The sequence below is a fragment of the Electrophorus electricus genome, chromosome 5, assembly GCF_013358815.1.
Source record: "Electrophorus electricus isolate fEleEle1 chromosome 5, fEleEle1.pri, whole genome shotgun sequence".
Taxonomy (NCBI): Eukaryota; Metazoa; Chordata; class Actinopteri; order Gymnotiformes; family Gymnotidae; genus Electrophorus; species Electrophorus electricus.
In genome coordinates this window covers 5,206,499-5,225,241 of record NC_049539.1, presented here as the reverse complement: position 1 = coordinate 5,225,241, position 18,743 = coordinate 5,206,499, and the positions used below count along the sequence as shown (strand labels likewise).

General features: G+C 42.4%; 1 protein-coding gene and 1 long non-coding RNA gene across 4 annotated transcripts in view; one reads left to right on the top strand and one right to left on the bottom strand.

Annotated features, from left to right (window-relative positions):
- LOC113580013 (mannosyl-oligosaccharide 1,2-alpha-mannosidase IA) overlaps positions 1 to 18,743 on the bottom strand; it is a 197,136-nt gene that overhangs the window by 37,745 nt on the left and 140,648 nt on the right. For 2 of the 3 annotated variants that reach the window (XM_035525991.1, XM_035525992.1), the window contains exons 10-12: positions 16,626 to 16,798; positions 15,397 to 15,512; positions 13,197 to 13,925 (exon numbers count right to left, since the gene is read on the bottom strand). In XM_035525991.1, the coding sequence (XP_035381884.1) occupies positions 13,775 to 13,925; positions 15,397 to 15,512; positions 16,626 to 16,798 (440 nt within the window). In that variant the 3' untranslated portion in view covers positions 13,197 to 13,774. Of the gene's footprint in view, positions 1 to 13,196; positions 13,926 to 15,396; positions 15,513 to 16,625; positions 16,799 to 18,743 lie in introns of those variants that run through there. The other variant, XM_035525993.1, reaches the window with a different exon arrangement.
- LOC113580009 lies at positions 207 to 4,308 on the top strand. The gene is made up of 3 exons (XR_003410933.2): positions 207 to 983; positions 2,329 to 2,410; positions 2,754 to 4,308. It is a non-coding gene; the product is annotated as an uncharacterized LOC113580009 (long non-coding RNA).

The window sequence follows — 18,743 nt, the reverse complement described above, 5'->3', positions numbered from 1 at the left end:
CAAACAAACAAACAAACACACACACACACACACACACACACACACACACACACACACACACACACACACACACACACACACACACACACACACGGCGCCTCGACGCCCGTACACCACAGCCTGCAATAAAGCTCTGCCCCAAGTGCTTTATAACTGTACCATATCCGGACCTCCGCGGCCAAATTAGTTTGGAAGAAAATGCGACAATATCTTTTAATTGCATATATACATAGCATCACAAATAATCTGATAAACTTGTCGAAACATTTATGAGTTATGCAGTGATGCAATTAGCTAGTTATCAGGAGCTCATGTGCCAAATTCCAACTCTAAACTGTTCTGAAGGCAACTCTGCCTTGGGGACACAACCAACGTAATTGGTTCCGACAACCAGTGTCATTCAAAATAACCAGTATGCAGAGATTATCTTCAGAAAACTGCACACTTCGTCGGCACGTTTTATATGAACACAACGCTATTTTAATTGTGATTTTGCTTTTTTGTTTTAATCAGTTCCTGTTATATGGTATTAGTTGCTCCATCTTTTTTACTCGGTTAGTTGTTATCCTACAAGGTGTTGTGCAAGGTACACTAACGTGCTGTGAATGCTGCCTGGATACACTTAGTCGCTTGCTGTCGTAATGCTGTACAGTGTCTGTCGAGGAGCATGCCTTTGCGCTTGTTTTTTTTTTTAAAGCAATGCTCGGTTTTTGCTTGTTGGCGCTGGAAAAACGGTGCGTATTAACACGGAATAGCACGGTCCTGGTATAAGAGTGCTATTTCTGCTCGGGTATACGGCGATGGTAGCCACCGTGTTCTCCCGAGAAGGGTCTGAACTGACATCAGTGTTTGTAATAGCGTGTCCTAATAGCTGTGGGAAAGTTTGCTTTTGTTGTACATGAACAGTACATTTAAACTTCGTGTCTTCATCTCCTGATACTGAGTGGTGGATGCACTGACGCTGCTAGGAAATCCATATATAGGTGAGTTTTCTTTGATATTTGAATGTAATACATACTTCTACTTTCCAGAAATTACTGGGATTAACCACAAGAAAGTTTCCTTTGATAATAGCCAGCCCACGCGTTGTTATTATACACATAAGACAAGTTGAACAAAAGCTAAATGTAAAAAATTCAATGTTATTAATGTCTTAAGCCGGTTACTGTTATCATGTTGCGTACTTCATACACGCAACTGCTGGGGACCATTTACTCTGCCAGAGTTTGCTGAAAAATACAGTTTAGTGGATTACGCTTTCAGTAATACTTAATAGATTATTACAGTGCCTGTCGTTCAATATTCGTCTCAAAGCAAATTACGGTTAACAATGTATATAGTACAATAATAAATTAACTCGAATTACTCAGAAACACATGAACGTCATTATTGGGACACACCGAAAAAGTAGTTGAAGCGAAAGTATAACGGAGGTAGGGACATGACAGAAAGGAGCGGGCCATGTCATGGGTGGCGCAGTGCATGGCAAAGTCCACAGGCTGGAATCTTCTATTGGGGAAATAACATGCTATCTATCTTATTTGGTAAATAATAGCATACGTATAACATACATATTTAACGGTTGGTTTTTAAAACAATTTATCTACACAATAAATATCTGGCCTTTTGTTCTCAGATGTCAAATATGGTCTGAACAATCTAGCGAGAAGTATGGAAATATTAGTCTAGAAACGGAATTTTACTATACAACGTGTTGGAACCCGTGTAAAGATAGCGGAAGACAGTTAGAGTGGAGGGGTTGGAAACCGAAACCGTAAAAACGCTGTAATGAAAAGATCCGGTAAAGAATGACAGCGTTCTTCAGTTTTATAGCAGCCAGTAAATCCAGTGGTTATCGTTTATTCCTATCCTTTCACGCAGGCATCGGCACCGGCCCCGTCGATTAGCGAGGCGCCGCTGAAACGGGGACCGTGGAGCCACTCATACCCAAACAAACACGCCTCCGCCGCCTCGTACTACGGCTGCCTCGTATGAAAGGGTCTTTCATGGCTGGGAATGCTGTCCAGCTTCGCGTCCGACGTTTCGAAGCGTTTTGTCTAATTACGCACACGATGCTGGCAGCTTTGTAATGTAGACGCACTAATGACAAAGAGTATTCTGCTTGTTTGTGCGTAAAAGATGACTGTATAGCCTACATATGTACTGTGTTGGTGCAATCTGTAATAAGATATCTGCTTCCTAAATGATTCTTTTCGGAGCTTGAAAGAACAGGTTAACATGGTAGCAATAATATTTAAGGCATTACGAGCATTCATGGAACATGGTGTGACCTCCAGGAAAGATGCCTGCTGGTTTTCATTCTTCCAGGTCTTTGGAATGGACTTGCAGTATAATGTTGTGATGTTTTGCCTCTTGTTGTGGAGACTTCATCCATGGAAACATCTGCAAGGTGAGACCACAAGTCCAGCTGCCTTGACTGACAAATAGACACAAGGGAAACTAAACAGAAGGGAAAGCTGTTTGCAGCAATGGTAAAGCTACTTCCATCTCAAGCTATGAAGACCGATTTTGTCTGAACATATTCTGTATAGATTCCAGCTGGTGATATGATTTATCCTCATCAAATTGCCTCTCCAAATTTTATTTATCATGCCAAATCCATCTCTGCTTTAACAATTTTTGTTTTTTAAATATGGGGTCTTTGAACATCTTAACTAGAATCTTGACACCTACACATATTATGAAAGGAAACCTGTGCGAGAGGAATAATGTTTCATGTGCAACCTGCTCAGGGCTTTTCCAGGAACAGGCGACCACACAGGGAAAATGGACAGAACGACCAGGAACACAGGCAGACACACAGCCTGGCAACAGGAGCACACAGAAAGGCTACAACTAGAAATCAAGACACACCGGCAAAGTAAGAGAAAGGCAAAAAGAGAAAAGCAAAGCCTGAGGGCGGCAACCACACACAGTCTTAAACCTGGATCATCCAAAGACATGCTGTGGCTACGGGACAAAGAGCCGCCTCTCGGGCATGGCAGCCAGAGCCAATGTTTAGCTTCCTGAAAGACAGGCTCTGTTCCGCTACCCTCTCCATCAGGTAGCATCAGTCTCCGTCACACTGGCCTCATTTCAGGGAGCACACCCCTGCACTTAACACATTCCTCGTGTCCCTCACACATCCATCCCTCCTCCAGGGTTACACCCATCCCCCTCGCCATGGGGTCACACTGGATATCGCACCATCCCCTCATAGTGCGCGCGCGTGTGTGCGTGTGCGTGTGTTGCTTTAACCATGGGCACGTTCCTGATGGTTATACAACACCATCCCACTTCTGACATCATTTGTAGAAAGGCTAAGGGCAGCAACAAGAGGCGGATCTCAAACCCAAGTGTTCCAGGCAGCCAACATTTGCTCTGACTGCCAGACCAAAGCGCCAACATTCTGGCACAGGAGCCGGACCACATTTATCTTCTTGAGTGACGGTGTCCGTCACACTTAGTGAAGCCAGCATATGCGCTCAAGATGTTGCAAACTGCCAAAGCAAACAAGGGAGTCCATATGTGTGTGATAATCAGTGCCTGCATCGAGAACAGGTGCAGGTGATGATGAGGGGGCGGTGCCAAGCTGAAGCTAGAACATGACAGGACCAATCAGGAGAAGAGGAACTGGTGTAACATCTCCATATGGAGACTTTATGACAGTAGTTAATCATCACTAATGCCATGCTTAGTAATACCGTGCTTCTACCGAAGAAAATAGATAATGTCTTATATAATTTCATAGATAATGTAACTGATAAGATATGTTTCTCAATTACATTTACTGTAAAAGTAATTTGGAAAGAAATACATTTAGGGTAAAGGAGGGCTTTTTTCTGGGTAGCACAGTAGCTGGTATATATGGTGCTGACTGTTAAACAAACACAAGTGTTGATGGGAAGTTTTTTGGCAATGCAAGACACCTGCAAGGCGAGAGACCTGACGAAGATCCCACTGGAGCTGAGATGTTGTCATTATGTCTTCATAAAGCACAGTGTCTGAGCAGAATATAGAGTGCGGGCTTATTCATTTATTAATGCAAGAAGTCAGTCAGCTTTTTAGCTATTAAATGTTAAAATAGCAGTAGAGGTAAAACAAGATGTGAGTGCTGGCAATGCATCATAGCCTATGGCATATTATAAGGAGTCTAATTAAGATTTTTTCATTTCATGCAGGCCAAGCCGCTCTGGATAAAAGCGTCTGCTAATGAATGTAAATGTAAAGGAAAAGGTAACTAAAGGTGAAATTCCTTGCGAGCAGTGAGGAAGTCATGTTGGGAAGTCATGTTGGGAAGTCATGTTGGGAAGTCATGTTGGGAAGTCATGTTGGGAAGTCATGTTGAGGAAGTCATGTTGGGAAGTCATGTTGAGGAAGTCATGTTGGGAAGTCATGTTGAGGAAGTCATGTTGGTCATTTGCTAAAAGGTCAGCATGCTGATTTATGAATGATCAGTTACAGTGAATGATTCCAGGTAGCAGGTGTGTACAGAGGCACCCAGAAACAGTGACCCTGTTTGCCTGCAGAGTTTAGTATCTAATCTAAGCTGGAAAAGGGTTAAACTGGGGTTGTTAAGCTTCTTAAGAGCAAGGCTGGGCATTCCGTAGGCTACTTCCATGTGATTAAACTGGCAATTGTGAAAAGCATTTTTAAAAACTTTTATTTTGGTTTAACAGCAAAGCAGAGATGTATCACTATGCAACGATGCACCTAGGATGAGTTTGTCTCACCTCCACCCTTTTCCCCAAACAATAAGCCTCTTCTTTCATAAGCTCCCTATGATTGAGCCAAGCCATTTTCCACACATTTCCCCCACTATTTTTGCCGAGCTACAAACAACCTTTTCTTTTGTCTGCCTGGAATGTCTCTTTGAATTCCTGCTGTTTGTATAAGCACCTATTCTTAGCCCGAGCTGTACAGGCTGCCATACTGGAGACTATACGTTTTCTAAACACTGTTCATTAGACAGCATTAGCAGCCCATGCAGTGCGACAACTTGTTATCTCATTGTTCCAGTGCGCCCCAATGCACCCCCCCCATAAAGACGGCTATTTAAATGCAAATTATTCATACAGATATGTCATTGCCGCCTTTACCTATGGCCCAGGCTATGGCGCTGTTCCCGCATTATCAGCCCTCTGGGCTGGCCACCCAAACTCACAGCGCTGTCCGGATGAATGGGAACTGGCATTTAGGCCTTTGGCTTGGAGAATGCCCCAGGCTTTGGCTGACCTTTCCGAGCAGAAGGGAAGGCTGGAGCGATTGGCATGTTAATGTGACGGTCTTCTGAACCATGGCTTGGTCGGAGTTTTGATGCCGGGACATTGTGGACAACGGGCATGAATGTTGAGGCTTTCCTCCACTAACATGCACTGTTAACACGTTCAAGGTATGTAGTGTGTAATTACTACGGACAGCATCCCTGCCAGGCCTTTTTCCTGCACCATAATAGCAGAGCTTGCCGACTAAGAACATGCCACTCACTGAGCATGTCAGTGAGTGGCTGTCATGCTGAGACAGCATTTGTTTGGATGTTGTGTAGTGTTATGGTTGCCAAGTGGATTGTTTTTCCATCAGATTACAGCTGTAGCCCACTAAGGTCCACAAAAAATATATGTACATGTATTAAGTCACAAGTAATGAGTGCTCATTGGAGGACCATGAAATGACCCTGTAGCTCTGCGTCCAGCAGAGCTCACTACTAAGGATAGGTGGGGATATGTTGCGGTTGTTCACTAGCAGCACCCGCTGGAAAAAAAAACCCAACAACCTCTATTGTGCAACTTTAAAGTTTCAATGTGAAGATTTATTCCCCAATGTGTAATGAATAAAGTTGTATTTCTACAAGGATTGCCTTGAGAGCTGCTCTATAATGTTTTACTCTCATCCTAGCTCAGTTGCATATAACATTAACATTCAGGCAGATAATTAAATCTATAACTCACATGCAACTATTGGAAAAAAAAATGCAAGTTTATTATCAGCTCCTGGAAAAACAGTGTATAACTGTCTTGCTCCAGCAATGAACTTGACTGAATTAAACATTAAACTTTACTTTGCACTTTGATTTGCACTTTGATTACTTTGCACTTTGACTTTGCACATTTCTGGACTCAGTTATCATCTCTTTCAGGATGATTAGCAGTAAATCACAGAGGTGTTTGTTTTCCAGGTTCCTGCTAATTGTATTGGGTTTGGTTACTTGCATTCAGATAATTTTTGCAATTTTAAATTGTTAGCTGCCAAGGGCCATTCCAAGATATTTTCAATCTCTGGTCTAAGATAATTGTTTTCATGATGTAGACAATGACAAAAACAGGACCTCAAACAAGGATTTGCAATGAGCAACACAGGGCTCACATGGCTGTACTGCGCTGCAGCCTGCCTTCTGATCAACGGGAACCACTGAACAAAACAGGACCCAACATGAATTTAAAACCACACTTTTGCGATCATTTGCACCCTTGTAATTACACAGAAGTGATTATACCTGCATTAAAAAGCAATAATAGTCCTATGGATCAGCATAATGTGCTCATCACAGCATGAATAAAACTGATGATCCCTCGGTGGCTACTGAGCCTGGTATACTGTAAAGCACTAAGAATGGCAATTAATCAGCAGTGCCCATTACAAATTAACAATGCACAACAGTAATTAATCTGACGGGATATAAATGTTGTGATAGCAATGAGCGTGCACGCACAAAGATTCAAAAACACACTGCCGGGATCACAGCGCATCTCCAGCAGCAATTATGATGGCAAGGGAATGAAAGATGAGGCAGAAAGCGTGCCCAGAATAGATCGATTACGTTAAAGGCCGAGATTGGGAATTTTCCGAGTAAGACTTACCACTGTTCAAGTTGATCAAGATTAAGTTTTTTCTCGGATCAGACTGAAATGTCAAGCAAGGGCAAGTTAGAGCGAAGGCAATCCAATATTTTACAAGAAAGACCTTGGGATAGGTTTCTATATTAAGAAACCAGAACTCTGAGATAGGCCTAAAATGTGCTGACGTGCTATGGCTGAGTGCATCTGTATCCGACAGTGAGCCAACCAGCGTGGGAGAGCCAACCAGCTGATGCCCTGAACCTACCCTCAGCCTGGGAATCTCAAAGTGGCATTCCCAATCCGGAGGCAGACCCGTGGCTGAACGGTGGCAGATGGAGGAAGGATATAAGAATGCAGAGTTTATTCCCAGCAGACAGATTCTCTTTCCTTCTGCTTGGCGGATGCTGCCAGCTCCCGCCAAGCTGGTTTTTCCTCTCATTAGAGTCTTGCTGGCTGAAGGCGTGAAGCCCAGATCAGGTGGGAGAGCCGTGCGTCTGTCCGTGAGTGTCTCCGCAAAATTAACTTCTCAGCGAAGCCAAAATTCCTACACCAGGTTGCCATCCAAATGAGAGGCTTGGAAGTCAAGCATGTACACAAGCTATGCTTTAACTACAGGTCAACAAATTCCCAATAAAAATGGCTTTTGGGAATTCCAGTGCAACATGGATTATGGAAAAATCCTCATTTAACGCAGTGAATCGTGTTGTTGCTGCTAACAATAGGCTTGTTGCTTCCACAGAACAGTTCTCTGGACAGTCTGCAGTGCCCAAGGTGTGGCTATAGCCTACAGCACAATCATTCCTCCCTCAGGTTTCTGGTTATGATCACAGTCAGGAACCGTCAGCTCCAGAGAGCTCAATGCAAGATTTGAAAACTTGAATTATAAATGATTTATACCACAGTACTGGAATTTTATGTAAGGTTTCAAAATATATTATCACTGATCTGAAGAATATGAGTATCCTGTAAAGAAAATAAATATGGCAGCTGGACACAAAATATGACTTAAATGCACTGATAAGTTAACAAGGATGTGACCACATCTACAGACGCTGTCTGTCTGGGTGCCTGAATGTAGCACGTATGCTCTAAACTGGAGCTCAAACTACACCACTAAAACAGACCTTGGCACTGTAGCTCAAACAGTGTAGCTTGCTAGGTGCTAGCTGCCAGCACACTGCCGCGATGTCCGGGGAATCCGGCTCTGTTGTGACAGACCCCTGTGCCGGACTGCACACTTCGTGCTGGCTCACTTTTACAGTGCCGTGGTTATCAAGCTGTTGCGTATGAGTAGTCCTGCTCAGCTCTGTAAAATGGTGAGTCTTAGAAGCTTGCCGGCTTCATCTCACACACCGTCTCATACTGAAACAAAATTCAAGAACAGGGGAGTATATTAAAGCCGATTCATTTCAGGTGGTGGCGTATATCTTATCTTAGTCTAGACTGAAACATCATCCAAGGTCCAGGCTCTCCATTATAGGTTTGTTGTGTTTTTGATGTTGTTGTTTTTTTTCAGGGCAAACACATGCCTACTTTCTCCAATTAGCTCTGAGGTCACTCAGCATTCGTAAAAACCAAACCAAAACTCAGAAGGTAGAAACAACAAAACCAAAATGAAAGAGAAGACAGCCAATCTAAACTTTTCCCTGCATGAAATAACAATTTGTGAAATGACCAGGTTTGATTTTGTCTGTATGGGTTTAAAAATAAGACCTTTGTACACATGAAAGATTCCTGATGAACCAGCAGTACGCTACAGCGGAATGCTGAGGTAAGAGATTTGAAATGTATCCTTTCCAGAAGACAGGGAGAGACCCTCTGACCATTACAGCTGAACAAGAGGGCTGTGTTTGCCGCTTGTCTCTGGTGGAGATGAGGTCCAGTGAGGATCTTCTCTTTCGCTACAAGGATCTGGAGGATTCTCGGAAATGGGCTCTTCCTGTTTCCTCCCTTTCATACAGCTAGAAACCCTGCGAGAAAATAACTATGTTCAACAAAGCGTGAAACCAAAGAGACAGAATGTAGACGGGCTGGAACATAGGACGCCGGGCACGGTGGCAAAATTTTAATTTCATCCCAGGAACAAAGAGAGTGGAAACGCTCTGCATTAGGCAGACTGTCTTTCTGCTTCAGTGCTCACAGACTGCGACAGCAGGACGCGTGTGTGTACGGCACACTTTCCTGTACTCACACACAGAGCCATAGAACTTGTCCGTGTGCTCAGGCGGGTGCAGACATTAAGTCTTATTTACAGAGCCGTTCCCAAACAAAAGCACACAAACACATGTGGGCACAGGCACCTGTGCAAATGTATCCTTTTCTCTTTCTCGGTCACAGATGAAAGCAGAATGTAAAATGTGCACTGAGTCTCACACACACACACACACACACACACATCCCTCTCCTGGGAGAGATGGCCTGCAGCCCGGACTCCTAGGCTTGACTGTTCCAATGGGCCCACTATAGGCAATACTGCTGGTCTGCAGTGGGAGTTAACAATAAACACACTGAGTTGTGGCACAGATTTTAACCTACATATGCGTGCTCATATACACACAGTCTATTATAGCTATGTTGGGAATTCCCATTCAATTACATAATGCTATAACCAATGTTATGCCTACACCTAAAACTAATATTTTGGCTATTTGAAATTTTTTTTTATTAAAAAAGAAATCCCCTTTTATGTTGCCCAGACAAATGTCCCCACAATGTCAACATGTTCATGATTATTGTTTCCCACAAAAACCAAAATACATGCCCCAAACATATCTAGTTTAAATGGCTCTTATTCCATTATGTTAAACGAGTTAATTGCCAATTCTGTCCACAGAATAACAAAACCTGTCCACGCCACCCACCCCCGACCATTTAAACACCAAACAGCTCTGTTTTAAAATCAGGCATGAGGACTAGTACAGATCATTTAAATGTGTAAGGAAAGGCTGGGTGAAATTCCAGCTGTACCTTCACTGATCCTGTGTCATCATGTCTTTGTGCTTACTGGATCTGTGAGAAGACAGCTGGCTTGCATTTGAACCGTCCTTAAATTACAGCACCTCAGGGTACTTTGTTTGAGGACCGGGGTTACAGCAACCTCATTTCATTAACATATTCTCTGACAAAGAATAACATTATTATGCAAAAACAAATGAGCTTGAACAGAGAGGGCGAGCATGATCAGTTATCCCTGAATAAAATCCGCTCACAGGCATTCATAAACTGCAATTAATGTAATTGATCTGCTCTAAGACAATCAATTGTGCATACGGTGTGATGAATTTCAAGTGACTTAAGAAAAGTCACGTGACTACACACTGCCATTAATTTCACGTCACTAATTATTGGAAGCACACCTATTCCCAGCAAGTCCCTCATCAATAAAATCTGTAATGGACTTCCTGCAGTGTCAACTAGGGAGTTGACACCATCACCATTTCTGAGAAGGTTATTTGCTTTCCTCTTAAGCAGGTACGGTTTCCATTGCATCCACTGGCACAGGCTAGCTCCAATGCTACTTCATACGAACCCAGATCAAAAGGTGTCAAAGGTGGCAAGCCGGAGGGAGGCCGTGACCGAGGGAGAGCCAGAGGCACGTGCTCTCTAGTCCCAAGTCATTATTCTGTAGCAGAGAGCTGAGCAGCGCAGGCCAGGTGCCTCCTCCACTGCGAGATTAAGGCTGAAGCTTCGCCCTAGACACACGTCCCGCCGTGGACCCGTTTGGAGCAGGGCCGCCGAAATCGTTCGACACGCCAGGGTACCCGCACTCTTGCGACTATGAGCCCTGAGAACGGCTAGTGTGGGTGTGAGGAGCAGCGTGTAGGAGCCTGGCCGTTAGATTCTCAGGAATGACGTAATGTTTCTAACCAGGCTCTTCCTGTACTCTGCTCATTAACTCCACGTATGACATCCTAGCGGGCAGCTTTGGTGAGCATATGAAGTGCTCAACCGCAGACTCAGTAACAAACACTTCACAGATGGGTAAGGATAAGGTTACTATGGCAACATATGGTTCGCAAATAAACTGTTTGATATCCCAGTTCTTATAAATAATAAAAGGTGTTAACTGTAGTGATAATGTGAGTAATAAAATGGTATAATTATGGAAACAAGTTATTTATGGAAATAATGGTATATTTATGGAAATTGTTTACTGATGAATTATTTAGTAATTCATGTATTTTAAGCAATTAATGCATTTTATTTAACTTATTATAGTGGTAATAAGTTGGTAATAACCTGTCAGAATAATGCAACAAGTAAATATCTGAAAAAATATATTTCCAACTGTTACCTAATAGTCATTTCCTGCTGTGGAATTAAGTAATACTAAACATTTAATAAATAATATGATTTTACATTATTTGAGATAAACATTTTAGGTCTTAAATTTTTCTTGATCTACATATATTTTTATTCACATATCACAGTCATTCCTTCAAATGTCCTTAGGCATGAAGATAATTACACTGAAATAATTACTGAAAATGAGCTGTCAGGGCTGTAAAGAGCACATTTACATTTAACTGTTTCTTTAAAGAATCAGGTTGATTGAGTTTTTATTGGTGTTCTTGCCAAAATTATTTACTAACGAATGAGTAACAATTAGTAAAATAACATTTGCTTTCTGCATAAGTGCAGATAAGTGCAATTATCACCCTAATATTAACATGTCATTACCCACTTATTACCATTTAAAGTGCTATATGTGTATTATTGGAATCAATTAGCCTCACCAATGAGACATGAAGACCAGAGAACGTCAAAGACAAAAATGAGAGAGACTCACACAATTTGTGCAGTTGTTTTAAACGTATAAAGTTGCACAGATATTTTACCAGTATTTGAAAATATACAACATTGAAAGATAAGCAAAACTAGCTAGGATAACTCATACCATAAGTAACAGTAACAAACACCTGAGGGAAGCAAATCAAAATAACGGTTAAACATTATTCATAGTGATCATGTAAAAAATGAGAAAACATAAAAGAGAATGAGAAGAAAGGGAGAAGAAAAATAAAGCGCGGAAGATTAACAGCAGGGATTACTCAAAGTCGCACTCATCAACTTATGTACAGCACGGTGGTGGAAAACGAAACCACAACAAGAAAAAAACCATCAGCAGACCACCAGGTTGACCACTGGGAGAAAGACTTGAGGCAGGAAGGACGCAACCTCTTCAGAGCAGGCAGGAAGGCCAGTTTGCCCTTTCACTGTGTATTGTATTGTGTGTGCGTGTATTGTATTGTGTGTGTGTGTATTGTATTGTGTGTGTGTATTGTATTGTGTGTGCGTGTATTGTATTGTGTGTGTGTGTATTGTATTGTGTGTGCGTGTATTGTATTGTGTGTGTGTATTGTATTGTGTGTGTGTGTATTGTATTGTGTGTGCGTGTATTGTATTGTGTGTGTGTGTATTGTATTGTGTGTGCGTGTATTGTATTGTGTGTGTGTGTATTGTATTGTGTGTGCGTGTATTGTATTGTGTGTGCGTGTATTGTATTGTGTGTGTGTGTATTGTATTGTGTGTGCGTGTATTGTATTGTGTGTGCGTGTATTGTATTGTGTGTGTGTATTGTATTGTGTGTGTGTGTATTGTATTGTGTGTGCGTGTATTGTATTGTGTGTGTGTATTGTATTGTGTGTGCGTGTATTGTATTGTGTGTGTGTATTGTATTGTGTGTGCGTGTATTGTATTGTGTGTGTGTGTATTGTATTGTGTGTGCGTGTATTGTATTGTGTGTGTGTATTGTATTGTGTGTGCGTGTATTGTATTGTGTGTGTGTGTATTGTATTGTGTGTGCGTGTATTGTATTGTGTGTGCGTGTATTGTATTGTGTGTGTGTGTATTGTATTGTGTGTGCGTGTATTGTATTGTGTGTGCGTGTATTGTATTGTGTGTGTGTATTGTATTGTGTGTGTGTGTATTGTATTGTGTGTGTGTATTGTATTGTGTGTGCGTGTATTGTATTGTGTGTGTGTATTGTATTGTGTGTGTGTGTATTGTATTGTGTGTGCGTGTATTGTATTGTGTGTGCGTGTATTGTATTGTGTGTGCGTGTATTGTATTGTGTGTGCGTGTATTGTATTGTGTGTGTGTGTATTGTATTGTGTGTGCGTGTATTGTATTGTGTGTGCGTGTATTGTATTGTGTGTGTGTGTATTGTATTGTGTATGCGTGTCCTCCATAGCCTCCTGTAAACAGCGATGCTGGTCTTTGAACCACAATATAGTGACTAACACCATAGAGCTGCATGGCTTACAATGCAATAACAGCACAAGAAAATCTGATATTTTTTTTGAGAGGGACTTCCGATTCTCTCCTCACACATTCTGATGTCACTCAGCCTTTTATGTATGATACACTGAGTCGTCGGTGACTTTTTTTTTTTTCCTGAAAATTGTTTTCAAACCTTCAGACATCTTGGTCCTTGCATGATATTGAAAAGCAAACTGACAACCAAATCTGTCATGGTAAGATATTTTTTTAAAAATGAACTGTGTTTGGCAAAAAAAAAGAAGAAGAAGGAAGGAAATGACATCAGAAAAGCTTTGGCTAAAGATGGAAAGAAATGCTAAATCACTGACGAAGAGTGAAGAAAAGTGGATTTCTCTTTCTCTTGGAATGGCCTATGATGTGGCACTCATCTGGGAGATTTGGGCCTGAATGATATTCAGTTTTTTTCCTCACAGAGGAAGGAAGGAAAGAAAAAGGTGCTCTTTTCACAAAAGTCACTTGATTTGTTTTGATTGTCCACAGAAAAAGTTGTGCCGGCTCCCCCAATTGGGCAGGATGTCCCGGCTTGAAGACGTACAATCACAGCGTATACCACAACATCCTTTACGGGAAAGGAGCCAAGAGTCTTCGACGGGGCCTTTAAGGCTGTGGCCCTGCACTGGTGTGTGTGTGTGTGTCTGTGAGCGTGTGATCATAAGCTACTCTGGACGTGTCTGATCAATGTTCTGTGTGGTGCCGTGCGGCTGTAGGCAGTTCTTGCGTACGATGGGGAGGGGATGGGCCTCGGTGTTGAAGACCCAGTCATCCAGAGGCAGCAGGTCGTCATCCGAGAACAACAGGTACAGATATCTGAAATTGAGTCAATAACTCAATAATTCACCGGAAACTAAATGTGTCCTGAAAGGAAGTTTTGCCAAGAGTTATGCACTATAAGAAATACATAGTAGGGATCAGCTAGCATTAGAGAAATGAAATTATTCAACAGTTCCTTTCCCATTGTAAAACAAAGATCATCTTTAAATGGTAAAGTAAGTATTCCTCTGAACACACACACACTCTCTCTCTCTCTCTCTCTCTCTCTCTCTCTCTCTCTCTCTCTCTCTCTCTCGATTCTAAATCACATAGAGCTGGATAAGACAATCAACTTTCACATTCTCGGTGGAACCCCAGTGGGGGCCTTATTCACTGAGAAGTGCTCTAACCATGCTGATATTTGAGATACCGGCATGGGCCTTTCACACCAAAACTGTATCACCCCGCTGACACGGTGCCAATTAACCTAAACCTTAGTTATTTCATGCATATACAAAATGGGACATAAATACTTTTAAAAGATAATGTTTGACCTGCAGTCTGTTTGGTCGGGCTGTGTGACGCCAGCACACGTCCCACAGAACAACCTTTTCTAACTGCGCAATGAATGGAAGTACACAGACTTACATATACAAGTAATACAATAACCCTAATAAATAATTCAATTTTATCGTAACAGATTGTATTTTCAGATTTTTTCCTTTCATCTTTGCTTATTTTCACATTAATTTCAAAAAATGCACCCTGTTAGGCAGGCAGTTGTTGCATAGCAACAAGTTATTTGTTGCTGGAAGGAACTGGCAATATTAAAACATATTTAACGCAATGTTTCAGGCTCCTTTTTGCCCCTTTATTTTAGAGAACGAATATATAAAAGCAATAGAACACTCGAGGCTGTGTGTTATCGCGAATGACATCATGGGCAAACCACAGCCGTGAGGGAGTGATTGAAGATAACACCCTCCCTCTCGCGATCTATTGCTTAATCATGCTCTGATCCCCATCGCACTTGTTTCTAGCCATGTAAGCCTTTTAGATCAAACTGTGCCTATGAAAGAGCTTAGCACGGGACTGCCATCATGACTCTGAGTCAAGGAGATATGGTAGCAACGATCATTAAGTGAACCCTGAACGAATGCTAATATCGCTAATTAGCGTAATGTTGCGTAAACCTGTGACAGTGTGGTTACATTAAGTCTGATTACACAGTTTGCACTTCTCTCGACACACATCACAAACAATGTCGTACCTGCGTGAAATTCCTACTACAATACCTTCTGAGGGCTGGTGAACATGCATCCAATTTTTCATCCAAGCCCCACTGTTGGAGCAAGCCATAGCCTTCAGTGGGCTACTTACACAGGGCCTGTAAGATTCTGCTCACTAGCAAACGACTGGTCCCTTGGCCCCAACATGTGAAGCTTTGCCTATGTCTACAGGGCCCACAGTCAGTCCACAGTGGGCCAGTACGGATATGCCTGCTGGGAGGAAGTAGGGTATTACTCACTTCAGTGTTTCAGACAGGAAGAAGCTCTGTTGCATGTTGTCATGGCTGACTGTGGAGGCGTATACGTCTCTGATCCCCGAGAAACCCCCGTCTACACGACAGTGTTTCTCCAGCGCCTGTGAGAAACATACCATTACCTCTTAAAGATCAGTAACTGCAAATGGCTAGTGAGGAACAGAGGCCAACATGCTACAATTACCTTATTTGCATTATGTTAACCAACTCCTCAGCTAGCAAACCAGTAAATTAACCACGTACATGCATGGAGATAACTAATAACAAGAGCATTTTCCTACAAATTTTGATGAAAAACGCACAACAAATTTGACAAATGAACAAAAAAAGAGGTGACGTTTCAAATTAAGGGACAATTAACTCATAACAAAAGCAGACATCTACACTGTGATTATGCATAGCCCCTGTGTTACTTTGGGAAATGAACATGACAAATCTATTTCAGTTCTCATCCACCTCATAATTAACACATCGTCTTATCTGAACGAGAGAGGAACTCCGTTTTAACACCCCGCCTTTAGCCCGGCTTTCGTTTCTGAGGGCTAATGGGTAGCCCCGAGGGCTGTTTTGCCTTGTTTAGCTGTTCTCTCTTTTACCTTGCTTTGCCAACCTCTCTACTCATAGGAGGTGGTTTCTTAACCTCGCGGATTCAACAGATTTACGGTTAGTACTGCCTCCCACATTTGCGGTTGGATTACTACATTAGTTTAAGACTAGGACTGGGGACAGACGGATAATTTGTGTTCAGAAAACAATCGTTACAAAGTGACGTTTGTGCAGTGAAGCTGCAGCACAATACATCAGAGCCTGTTTCACAAAAACCTCTTTGCCACTGGAATATTAATACTCTGTTATTTGTTATTAGCATTGTCTTTCCTTTATAGCATCTATTGTGTCTGATATAATGCATAACTCAATAAACAAAGTTAGAGCTCACTCTAGTCTCAGGCTACTTTTCACAAGGCCAAGTCACAATGCATGTGGAATAAACAAAGTACTATTCCAAGACTGACAGCAGCGATTAACAGCTCTGCAGCTGTTTCCTTCAAGAGTCACTGTATGACTGCCCTGCATTAAAACAGCCTCTGTCATGCAGAAGAGAGAAAACTGTGCACCCTGTGCAACTGGAATTAACCAGGGAAAACGAAGAAGGCCCTAATCTGTGTGATCGGTCGCCTGGCGAGATGCGTTTCCGCCGTGAAGCTCCCACCCACCTCCACGGCCTCCCAGCCCCACTGCCGGTACTTGGGGTCGTGCGTCAGACGCCACATGTACATGTAGCTCTCGATGACCTCTGGTCTCAGGATGTAGTAGCGGTCGCTTAGTCTGGTGCCAGTCGCTTCAGCACCTCCATCAAAGCGAAAGGCTTCGGGGCCCAGCTTGGTGGCTGTCGACACACAACAGGCCACACATGAGGAAAACGCCACGACCGATCCCTTTCGTCAAGAGCTCCACTGCCTGGGGAGAGTGCTTGAGTGTATCTTAGGTACATCTTTCTGTGTTTGCTTTGAAAGCTAGACAGAAATATCACTGCTTTCTTATGGTACAGCACTCCAGGTTTTCACTTAATCTGTCTGTGATAGAGTTACTTTAAAAAGTGTTTTCTCCGTCTCAGCTACCAGACTGCCCCTTCACGTCCATACGCGGTGAAAGGATCCACCGAAGGGCTTAAATGAAAATCCACTTTAAAAGAAAGGGACGTAACACAGAAGACAAAGATAAGAAAAGCCTGTAACAGGGAAGCCCCAGACAGGAGAGCAGGGAACAGATTAAAACCACATCACAGATTACAGTGAACTTCATCGCATTCTTTAGGAGTGTATTTCAACCTCGCTGTATGGTGTGGCTCCACTCACACCCAGCATGGTAAGTCACACCAGGCTGCGATAGGACAGTACTGGAGCCAATACTGTGCCAGCCTCATCACTATGGTTACCAGCAGACAAATGAGACAAATTTTCGAGAAGAATGAAATGCACCTTCAGCTGTGGAACAATAATGTTGAACAAATGTGTCTGGAAGGGATGATTTATTAAGATGATTGAGAAAAAAACTATTTTATTAGCTTGTTTTTAAATTGGGTTGATCCCTGACTCCACAAACTTTCTTTCCTTTCAGCTACTAAGTTCAGTCTTCTGCATGAGGCACTTCTGTCACATCAAACTGCTGCACTGTGTGTGTGTGTGTGTGTGTGTGTTTGTTTCAGACAGTGTAGAAGACTGTGTTCATTGTCAACTTTCATTGTTAAGCAGCGCTGAATTTGAGAGACTTTTTGGTGCCAAGGAACCTCTTTAATACTCCAAACATGTCTAATCCAACAGCTGTGCAATGAACCTGAGCAGAATGTAATGTGGGAAAAATAATAAAAACAAACAAACAAACAAACAAACAAATAAAAGAAACTCAAAAGGTCTTTTGCTTTTTTAGGTGTGAGCTCAAAAGTGCTGCAGACACACAGTGCAATGTGCTGCCCCAGAGGGCAATAAATAAATATATATCTTCTAAGGATTGAAGCTTTCTTAAAGGATCTAGTCTGCTGTGTGGTAGCAAATTTCACATGTTTAGGGCTAATCGGCAGGGCCACAGACGGTCATGAGAGAAGGCTGGGATCAAGCAAGGCATTAGGTGTAATCTGGGAGTCCCTCCGCCTCACTCTCAAATCCCGCTCTCTCTTCTAGTCCCATGGTTCCCCCTCACCCTGACAGCTCCAGGCATCTCCTCGAGTCTGCCGTGGGTCGTGCAGGAGCTGGTGTGAGAAGAGAGCCTAGGATGGTGCAGCACTGGTGTGGTCTGAGAAACCAGCAAAGCCTGTTCACTAAGGCTTGGAAGAGCTACAGAGGAAGCAGCGGTCTTGCCTAATTTTAACCGCTGAACAGGCTGGACTTTTTCGATGAGTTTTACGTGAGACAATATTACTGTTATGCTAGGGAAAAAAATAATAAAGAAAGAATTTTTTAATAGCAGAAAGATATGAGCATGGTTGCCTGCCATTAGCCTTTAATTTCTATCCCAGAACACTTTCAGCAAACATTTGGAGGGCTTACGGATGTTAAAATCTTCAAGTGAAAGCATACAGTAATATATGTATAACTTAACAGTGAGCTTTCTTTGTGATTTTTCAAGCCATGCTTGCAAAGAATATTTGTGCTGAAATATTCAAAAACAATATTACTAACTGTGAATGAAGACTTGCACTGGCCAGTTCGCACTGTGCCAGAGGGGTCAGTTAGTCAGCCTCCGCAAAGGTGCATCTATTATGAGCCATGTTTACATTTTCCTGTGCAGTACTCCGTTAAAACAGAAAAAACCCCAACATAAACTGAAATAAATGG